Source organism: Trichoplax adhaerens, genomic scaffold (assembly GCF_000150275.1).
Source record: "Trichoplax adhaerens TRIADscaffold_3 genomic scaffold, whole genome shotgun sequence".
Classification (NCBI taxonomy): Eukaryota; Metazoa; Placozoa; class Uniplacotomia; order Trichoplacea; family Trichoplacidae; genus Trichoplax; species Trichoplax adhaerens.
Genome location: NW_002060945.1, coordinates 3,112,265 through 3,123,523, shown reverse-complemented (window position 1 = coordinate 3,123,523; position 11,259 = coordinate 3,112,265). Strand labels below are relative to the sequence as shown.

Below are 11,259 nucleotides of genomic sequence, written 5' to 3'. Positions count from 1 at the left end.
GGGCCAACAACTTTCAGCATTTTTAAGAAAAGAGTTATCGTACTTGATATCAATATTCATTCATATTATACTATCAGCATAAATATATTATAAATAATCATAGATTCGATATCAATGAGTTGATCTTGTTAATGATATCCATCTAACCATTCATCCATTTTCTGTCAAGATGCTTCCAAATTTCTAAACAGGCAGGCAGGTAGGATGAGATCATGCCAATACCTCCTCTTTAAGTATCCCCGATAATTTACTATCAAAGTCTACTCATTGCTCTCAATATTTTCTAATTTCGGACTTTAATAATTTTGCATTTGCTAAAAATCAAAGCAGATTTTAACGGCAGATATTAGCTTTCTCTCTTCTTTGCCATCTGTTATTATGCAAAGATTTCATCACAGCATTTAAACATTACTTATTGACATCTATTTTATAAACAAGCAGTTTATTGCACGATAGGGTAACTATAAAATGTTACTGTCAATAACACCAACCTTTTTATCCATTAATTGATCACTTAAATACTTTAATTCTCCAGGCTGATTTAAAATATTGTTCTTTTGACTGATCACAGTTTATTAGTAAAAGAAAAACAAATCAGTTAAACAATTAAAAGCTATTTATGCAGAAATAAAGAGCAAAATCGATTGCGAAAATTATAGCAGAGTTATTAAAGCACAGATGAATATAACAGTAATCCTTCAAAGTTAACGGTCAAAATAATTCTTTACAGTAAATGTGATTATACCGTACTCACTTTGAAATATCTTTAACCATTTCTTTTCTTTCAATATTGATATTTCTTATATCGTCATCAGTTTCAGCACACAATCTATCATTGTGCAAAAGCAAAATTCATTATTATTTTTATAGATTTAAAACTACAGTTAATATATTACGAATTATGGAGGCATGGTTGAACAACGTACAAAGTAGAATATATTAATATGTATATGCAATTTGACAATAAGCATTCAAAACTGTCAATATTAAGAACTACCATAGCATATTCTGCCAACGGTGTCTGTGTAAGGGAAATCAAGAGCACAATAAACTATCGAGGATATTACTTCGGGTTATCTACCAAGTTCAGTATAGTCTACAAAGTAAACCCTAGCAGTATAAATGCAATGAGCTGCAAGTACGGTACGGTATTTATACTTTACTCAATCCTTGTCGAATTAATAAAGGATTGATGGAATAGACAACCCTTGGAATATTTCAAGTATAGAATAAAATAACTCATAAGAATAATGAAATAAGGAAAGAATTCGATGTTTTACAAAATATGACCTATCTAAGTTAAAACAAATTAATCCGTAGTAGTAATGTTGAAATAAAGCCTTGATACTTTGATCATCACTGGCTCGTTTACATACTGCAAATAAATCCAGAATATCACAGAGCTAAAATATCAGTCTGATTAAACTTGTATGAAACAACAATTAAGTGTATGAAAATCTAACGTAAATAAATAATTTATGAGTACTCGTTATGGTACAACTAATTATGAGCTATCTATTTATAGATATATACAATGGTAATTAACGACATATTAAATAGGTAGCGCTATTAACATATTAAGATGTATCACTGTAACCTGGCATAATATAGATTGATACATGTTTGTACATATCGTACAGTATAGGGAAGATATGAATGCGATATGCAGCTTTCGAGTTGGATAATACTTATTAGATGCTTAAAAATGATATCAACAAAGCTGACGAGTATATCAAGCTGCAAACGGTCATCTTTCTTATACAAACGCCTAACAGAATTAAAAGTATCACAATCTATGTAGTGTATACCTAATCGGCCTATATACGGTAAGAGTGTTGTAGAATATGTTATATCTACTAGTCAATCAATCGTTGAGGAACTCTATCCTATGAAACAAGAAGTAAGTTGACTCACCTTTGATATTCATCATCCAAAACTTTTGCTTTCTTTTGGGTATCATCAATTAATTCTTGATATGTTAATGCATTTTCAGGAGTGTTTACGTTAAGGAATTGGTACATCAATCAAAAATAGAACGATTCTATATATCATTAATTCAGTAATGACAGACTAAAAATTGATTAGATCAATTACGGTAAATTTCAGTAATTCAATAACATCTAAGGAGAAAAAAAAATCAACCATCACGGGTAAAAAAAGATATGGCAGCTTGGCAATTTGAGTTCGACTTAGTTTAATAGCTGTTCTAGTATCCTCTTGAACCACATTATTTTTCCTTAAGAAATGTGTAATCAATGGGCTACGGCCTTTAGCATTAAACGATACTTTATGAAATTCTTCTCCTTGGCCGATAACATGGGACTAAATTATAGCAGAATAAATAAATGAGTCATGTTAATATAACCTTGCAAGCATACTATCATAATTGTTAGCTCGATAGAGAAATGATAGCAATAGTATCTTTAAAAGTTCAATGGATGTAAATAGCCTTTAGCGATTACCAGTGGCTTCAATTTTCCTTTTTTTGCCAGCTCTTTTATAGTTCTTGTAGATTGTGTACGAGTTGTATTGGACAAAATTCTACTTTTTATTTGTTTTTCACGATCGACCGCTGCATTTTCCATTGTTGGTAAATCAATAGCAGCTACCACTGATAATAAAAAATATTTAGAAGAAGGGTAAGATAAACTTACAATCGAAGAAGATTGTACAACCATATATCTAATTGATAATTCTCAAGGTATTGCTAACTAATTTTCGATCAGATATGTTTCTTACTCGAACATGATTTATCATACTGTATTACCTTCTTTAAATCCTTCTTTCATTAAATTTTTTTCTTTTTCTAGCTTTGTTAAAATATTTTTCGGTTCATCAATATGCCATTTACTCCAAGTACGCGGAGGAGGATGGCAACCTGCAATAATACGGCAACACATTATTTTAAATAACATACTTTAATTTAGTAATTATTTAAAGGATTGAGTGTGCGAAAACACAAATCTATAAAATAATAGCATTAAATGGCTGGTATACCATCGATCCATTCTGATACATAATTCAATAGGTTACTTCTAAACTCTTCACTTATAAACATTTTAAAAGACTCTGGGTAGGCTGTTACAAAGACAGCATGGGCAGCTTGTGCTAAACAGTTGCTAAAATACTAGAAACGAAATAGACAAATTAATTAACATTTCCGTAGATACCACATTTAACAATCTGAATATTCGATCCTAATCGTAATTGATAAATTATCATAAGTAAGCCAATCTACAAAAGTTTAGTCCTATTTTGCTTCCCTACCTTGTAAAAAAAATCTTTAATAGAATCGGCTAACTTTGTTATCAAAACCACGTAACTATCGGAAATTCGAGTAAAAATTCGATCTTGAATTTTGCCATCAGGCTAATATTGAAGTGAATAAGTTATAGAATAAGCATTATTGAACGTTGTGACAATGCACACGTACGAACATATTATTAAAATATGCCGCTAAAATTAAATGATGCAAACGTAGTGGTCATAATTACAAGACTTACGGATACATTCTCGAGAAAAAACCACCAGAAGATATCCTGCCATTTAAATATTTTATAGATATAATCAATTAGTATCCAATTTCACTTTAAAAATGTTATACAGTAAGTAGTTTAAAACATTGACTTTTACTATCATCTATAAAATGTAACGATATCTTTATTGTATACAGTAATCGCTATACTTGTTACCAAAAACATAGCTATTGAAGCATCGGACATAAAATACTTTTTCCATTCTTTTTCAAATTCCGGCTAACGGCATAGAAACAGATTGAATAAGTTTCAACTTAGACTACTATTACATTTACATTGTTTTGTAAATAGAAACATCTATATTCGTTTGATAAATAAAGATTTTAAAACGCAAATCTTACTTTAAAATGCTGTAATTTAGTTACACGATACAGGATTTGTAATGGTTCCAGTTGACAAGGTAGAGGGGTTAATTCGCCGTCTGTAAATCCAGGATACACTGCAAACTAAATTATCAGCCCCAAAAGATTATATATCGCCAGTGAAATGAACATTATTATTATAATATAGTATTCAATATCTTATATGACTTGCAATTTTAACTTTCCTATCCCTTAAGCCAAAGTATATACAATCTAACCTTTATATTTCTCATTCTAATTAGATAGCTTCCATTAAGACCTTTAGCCTATAATACAATAAATAGTCGACTTAATACTTACTATAATAACCTAAACGGCTCAATCTAAGAAATTCGGCAAATGATAATATTCTCCTATACCTGTTGATGAATAGAGGAGACCTTATCTTGAGACAGTGACTTCAGTTCGTGAGAATCTTCACTAACCAAGTCCTGAATGCCTAAAAATTTTGTGAAGATGCCAACATAGCTGCTATCAAGCACTTCTAATTGTTTTTATTATGTTATAAACAACTTTGTAACGACATTTTAGCTAGTTTCTTTTATCAGAAGCCACTTACAGCTGCTAGTTGAAATAATCCATGTAGCGATACTATCAGGTCTTGGAGGAGCCTTAGTTGTTACGATCTGCGACGTATAGGTATTTAATCGACTTTCAATGTTTTCTAACCTTTGAATCACATTATCAATCAAAAATGTATTGAGAGCTAGTGATAATTGATCAGTTAAGAACAACGATTTTGAATGAATTTAATGTCATAATTAGTAACTTAATATATCGCTTATTAATGACAGCAACAGAATGATTTTGTAATATATAATTATAATTGTAGTTTGCACATCAAGTTGAACGTATAGAGGATACGAGCTGAACTCGCGAGACCAACTTTAATTTCTGATGGAGTTCCCAAAATATTTAATACTTCCTCTTTATTAATCCCTAAGGTGTCTTCACCTCTACGAGACTTTGGCCACACTGTGAGCTTATTTCGAATCATCCATTCATCGAGAGTTTTAACAGGGTCTTGATCTCGAACCTTTTTAGTCCGATTTAAGCCATGCGGTGGATTACCATCTGCAGTAGCTGCGTCTTCTTTACTAGTCGTATTGTCTCCACTTTGATTTAACATTATAGATATATCTGATGGGTAGTTAAATTACTATGCTATCAGTCTATTGATCTATTATATTATTCGTCCCAATATATAGGATAGTGTTGGAGTTTATGTAAATGATTTGAGTTTCAACCATCGAACTTTGCAATCAGCGATCCTGGAAATTACGATATCAGTAGGTGATGTAAATAAGTGATGTGAAATAACGTTATTAACAAATAACTACTTTAATTCATTTCTGCTCAACAATATTATATCGACTAGAGCTGAAAAATCTAACCATAATATCAACTAGTAATATTTAAAGTGATTAGCGGATCAAAAATTTGCAAGTAGTTTAGTCTTATATGTACAGTACTTATAGTTGAGAATACGCACCTGGTTCATCGCTTATTACATGAATACACATATGAAGGAATCAATAACGAACAGTAAAACGAAACTTACTTAAGTTAACAACAGTATTTATAAAATAGCAATCTTGCAATTTCAATTTCAATTAATTATTGTCAACCATATACAGTCTGCTTTTAGTCTACTGTATATATTTTAAACGTTATAGTATTATACTGTATAATGCTTTAATAGAATCACTGCGCACAAATAAATAATGCTTGGAATCCATGGTAACCTCTGGTAAGGATTGCTATAGTATTTCATGTCTTACCTAAAGTTCATACAAAACCTCTTACGTAATTGGATGGAGCTTAAAGATCGAATACAATACGGTACAGTCTCTGATCCAGTCTATGGGCTGTCCGATGTCCGGCTTTTTACGTTCAGACGGACGTGCGGACAGGTACTGCCATGAACAGTAACATATATACTACTGTAGATATATACTTATATTTGTCTTAACATAGACCAACAGGTGTGTGATGGCTGCGTACAGTTGGTGTTGACAACAAGTTATTAATATGTAAAGCCTTCAATTAAAGCAGAAGCTGGAATTTTATTTTGACTCTATTTAATAGTACACAGATATGTACAGTGTGAACCAGTTCGAATCAGAGTACTGTAAGGTGCCCTAAAATCACGAGAGTGAATAAAAATGTAATAAAAATTATACGAATATAAAGCTGAATAACTTTCATCTATCTGCATGTATAGAATTTTAGGCAAATTTTGCAGCTTTACTACAATTTATTTTGCCTGATAGCACTCTAAAGAGAACTGGCTCATATCGTAGTTATACTCGTACAATATTTATATGATTCGGCTTTGCACAATAGTAATACTTTATAATATACCATCTTGACATCATCAATTTAATAAATCTAAAATAAAACAGGTGCTTAAATCGTAAATAGAGAAGCTCGGCCAAGACATTCGCTGTGACGTAACATTTGTAATTCTTGACAGTATTTAAATATAAAAATGCTTGAGAGTCTGTATAGGTGTACTCGTATCAGTCGTATGTATTAATGCTAACGATTAATCCAGCGGGAATAGGATGTTCTAGGAACAGAATGTAATACATGCTATATAAATTAAGATAGTTGTAACATATGCCCATATGTATTTATATGGTTATATTCATTGGATGCTATTTACCTTAAAAAATTGAAAACATTAGCAACAAATACAGCATCTTAAACCCTCGTAATTAGAATCCAAATGATATTTTTTTATCATTTTAAATTTTACAATACTATTTTAAGTTTGAAGGATATAAGATTATTTAAAACCGGTAACTTGAGTTTTAAGATATTGCTATTTACATAATTTTATCGAATTTCGAACAAAATCCAGTACCTTATTAATTACTTTATGTACTATAAAATTACACATTTATACACTAGTTATACGAGTCTGAGGATAAATTTATCTGTCACGTTTGATAATGACATAATCGATATTTGGCTTCTATTTGTTACAGAGCTTCCATAATCGTCCTAGTATCTTTGCAACTATATACTGCACATATTTTTAACCTTCGTAAGCGTTATAAAAATCTGAAACACATTTCTATTTTTAGAAATGGCTCATTTGGCAGGTAGAGTCATAAAAGATTACAATTATTTAATTTAAAGTAGGTAATATAACTGGAATATCCTAATTAAAAACAACCGCAATACCGATTAAAGATATTATGTTAATTAATACGGAAAGATTTAGGTATTAGTACTCTTATTGCGTTTGTGAAAATCCCCTTGAAATAGCGGTCTCTCGCCTTCATTTAATAATATTTTCATAGCACGATACAAGAGATATGCTCCTAATTTACGCCGTTTCACGTGTACCCATGTTCTAGCTACGCCGTAATAATCACCTTTCCTTTCATTAGTTAAATTACTTATACCTGAAAAGAGAAGATAATCTTAGAATCACAACTATTTTGACAAGCAAGCAATTTTAAAAATATTACATCCTAGATGTTGGTTCAATCCAGTCTTCAATTTACCTATAGCGTCGATCATTGCTGCCTCTCTTGTATAAGCTTCAACCGGTATGACACTTTGAAAGCAATGGAGAGATATAATACCAAGTCCTTCATTCCAAATTTCTTGGATTCGCTCAACTTTCTTTCCAGATTTCTAACAACAAATGATACTTTTGTTATTTACAAGGGACTTGCAATCATTTAATTCGATACAACGAATTTATTATTTATTGCTAAAATAGCTGATAGCATTTATTGAATACCTTAGCTGGAGAGTCTGTTGCTTTTATAGCTTCATAAAAATGAGCAAATGGCCGCGCTTTCTGACCTTTACCGATGTAGAATACAGCTCGTATAAAATCTTTCATCAGCTCGGTGTCGCTACATCCCTTGCTTCGTGAAGGTAGATTTCTAGAAGATACAGTAAATTTTAAGCTATGTTTATAGAATATGCATGGTGTACAATCAAGATTACTGGTCCCTTTATTTAAGTTACTTTGTAATACGTGAGTCCAATAAAAGGTAATTGAACGAATGCTTGGCGGTTCCCTCTCGCCACTTTCGATTTGGATCTGGGTGTTGAAATTCGGCTTTCAATTCTTGTTCTAATTTCGCCATATCTTCCGTAATGTTACCAGTCTTTAGTAATGTTGAAATTTCTGGTGGATACTTAACTATTATCGTAAAATACACCATAAGTTACAAGGATAGCCAATAATGTGGAAAGTAATTAATTACGAAAATTGCATTACAGCTTATACTAGATATAGGAATTCAGATATTAATGCTTAATTATTAAATTTTAATCTTCTAGAAATGGTATAGATTCATACTTATTGTAGACTTTGAACCGGCTTGATTATAAATTTGCTGCTTTAATTTGACGATGTAGGTAAGATACACTTTCTTAGTTGTTGCGGTAATCGGTCCCGGTATTTCCCCATAATCTTTGAGCTCCTGTCGAATTTTGTCATTTGACCAAGATAACATAACAGAAGGAATTTCTACTTCTTCTTCAAAATTTCCTTTACTCAGATCACTACTCGCCAATGATAAACGAGAGCATATTTCGTTCCAATCGTATATGATAGTATCACTTTCTGATTCTATAGAATTACCATCTGATACATAATTCGACCAAATTTCTTCGTCAGAAGGGCCCTCTTGTTGCAAGGTAATTGCTTCACTTGTAGCGTTGTAGCTGTCGTTTTCAGTTAGATTAGTGACTTCCAGACTTGCAACTTCTTTATTTATACGCGCTAAATTTTGATTGTGATGATATTTTGGTGATTTAATCTCTGGTGTATACGAGAAAAGCTCGTTTGTTTCTGATTCATCACTGACCGTACTTTTGTTAAAGCTGTTAAATTTGGTACTCAAGTTGTGTTCTTTATTATTGATAGATAGTTGTTTGCTGTTTTGGTTAGCGATATTACCATCTGTGCTGATAAGCAATTTATTCTTGATAGCATCTGAAATCTCATCGCTATCATCTGTATGTTTATGAACGCAAGGATCAATTTGATTTACGTCATCGGCATCGCTACATTCTATAGAAGAAATGGAATAAAAACTAGACGAGGATGATTGAAAGGAATTAGACACCATTTTACTTAGTTTAGCTTGTGAATTATTTTCTCCAAAGCTATTCAAATACGAGTATGAATAATTTTCCAGCCCAGTAACGTCACAAAATGTTGAGTCGTAATTCTCACTTACATCCGTTGGGTAAACTACAGAATCAGAACTATCTAAAGAAAGTTGATCTATTTGCTCCGAATTTAATCGAGGGCTACTAGTAATAAGCGTCAAATTGTCCAGTTTACTATTCTTCGCCGTTGAATATGGGGATTTATGCGTAGTACCAGCTGTTTGATAGTAACCATTATCCCTCGACATTTTCGCGAATGAATGTTTGCTATTGCTCTCGTATTCATTAGGCTTGTTTTCTGGTTGAGGCAAGTCATTGCAAATTTGGCTGCTACTGGTAAATTTTATAATGTCGACATTTTCTTTCTTGTCATCATTGTCGTTAAATATTTTACGTCGAGCAGAGAGTAATGATGCAGCATCCAATTTCCCTGATACTCGACGCTTTGATTTACCATACAAGGAGCCAGTAGTATATGGTGCGCGCTGTATAACTGATTTGCATATCGATCGATCGTCGTCGTTGGTAATGTCATCAATTAGTTCGGATACAGTTTGGCCACAAGCTGTTGTTATCGAGGGATCTCCTCCATGAGAAATGAGCTGTTGAAGGCATCGAGGTCGGGCCCAAGCGGCTGCTACGTGTAGAGGAGTTAAGCCTTCATCTGTTGCACGTAGATTTGGATCAGCACCTGCTCGCAACATTGTAGCAATGAGAGCCGATGCATTTTGGGGATTAGCGTTGGCTACAGCTAGATGAAATGGACTTCCGAACGTATCATCTGGATGATTTGGATCTGCACCGAGTTTGAACAATGTCGCCATATATCTATATTGTAATTGATAGACGTAGAAGTTTGCTTAATAAATTATGCTTGTTAAATTATTTTTGCTAAATTACGAGCATCTTCACTTTGTCTATAAAATTTTTGTCGGATTATAATGAAGTGCAATTTCATCATTTCATTACTCATATGATATTAATACATGACACATTGCAAGGCTTTAACAGTTTGTCACGCTGTGTACAATTATTCCATGATATTTCTATAAAATATCGTAGCACTTTTGTACAGTATAGTAATTGAAAGAAAGAGTGGTAAGGCATGGGAATCTACAACCCTACTACTAGGTATCTGATCAGTTTAGTATCTATAATTTAGGATTTAGTTATCGATTACATAATTACATCTAGTACACGATAAATTATAAATTACATCAATTTATAATTACAATTTATTTATCCGGAACAATGACGATATACGAACACAGTATACTGTGCAGTAATATCGATATTTGTACCATCAGAGACTTATAAGACCCTAGTGCATAGTCGTGACGTTACGATAATCCGGCTTGGCTTATCTACTAGTGCCGATCTACCGAATACAGCATAGGAATATAACTTTTGCAATTGATTTTGGCAATGTTTATATGAGTGGTTTAGTAAGTATCATCACCTCTATAATTGACGTTTAAAATATTATTAACACCCCCAGTTAGTGAATTAAAAGCGGAGGTTACGCAAGCTTTTTAATCAACAATGTTTATCACCTCGGCTAATTGCTAATCCACTGTACATGCATTTTATGATTGGCTAGATGATTTTCAAATGCTAACGGGGACAGCTAATACTGCCGATCTAACATTTCTTATTATTTTACAGTCGATAGCGTTGAAATAATGAATCTTTGCAAAGTAGGATCTTACCAAGTGAACACTTTACTGTACTGTACTGTATACTCTGCGTATTTTATTATGAACGACGTGATATCAAAAGGGATACAGCAAATGTTGACTACTATACCTTAAATCTTCTTTTTCAATTGCTCTAATCAATTTATGTTGTAAATGATCTTCCGCCATTTTGAAATTTTTTACTGATGTCAATCTATCGCTACGTTTACTTAACTACAGTAGAATTGAATAAGGTTCAAAATTATGACTGTAAACTGTAGCTCAGTCTGGCCATGATCATGTATAATAAATAATAATAATAATAATTCAACGTCCTATCTAAAGTATGACAAGGTGTACAGCATTATTTGACTAACATGAAAATTGTAATACTTGTATCAGTATTGGCTACTGCCATAGCTAATGTAAAAATAAAGTATGTATTGATGTCATAACGTTAATATCTTCTGCATAACAATAATAATTAATTCTAATTACGCGTATACTAATAAAAGCATTCAAAACAAGAAATTTGCA

General features: G+C 32.2%; 2 protein-coding genes across 2 annotated transcripts; both read right to left on the bottom strand.

Annotated features, from left to right (window-relative positions):
- Nucleotides 1-461: 461 nt before the first annotated feature.
- Nucleotides 462-5,027, bottom strand: TRIADDRAFT_54338 (uncharacterized protein; the record flags this gene model as incomplete). Its single annotated transcript, XM_002110357.1, has 14 exons — nt 462-561; nt 755-829; nt 1,915-1,969; nt 2,190-2,322; nt 2,463-2,611; nt 2,768-2,878; nt 2,998-3,127; nt 3,268-3,369; nt 3,504-3,539; nt 3,878-3,982; nt 4,117-4,164; nt 4,258-4,337; nt 4,458-4,567; nt 4,738-5,027. 14 exons carry the CDS (start codon nt 5,025-5,027, stop codon nt 462-464), a joined length of 1,524 nt encoding a protein of 507 aa, XP_002110393.1.
- Nucleotides 5,028-7,171: 2,144 nt separating this feature from the next.
- On the bottom strand, nt 7,172-9,846 carry TRIADDRAFT_2710 (uncharacterized protein; the record flags this gene model as incomplete). The annotated part of the gene is made up of 6 exons (XM_002110356.1): nt 7,172-7,314; nt 7,417-7,549; nt 7,659-7,806; nt 7,892-7,967; nt 8,247-8,712; nt 9,541-9,846. Coding segments are annotated over 6 exons (1,272 nt in total), but the record flags the coding sequence as incomplete, so codon positions are not given.
- Between the last annotated feature and the right edge of the window lie 1,413 nt (nt 9,847-11,259).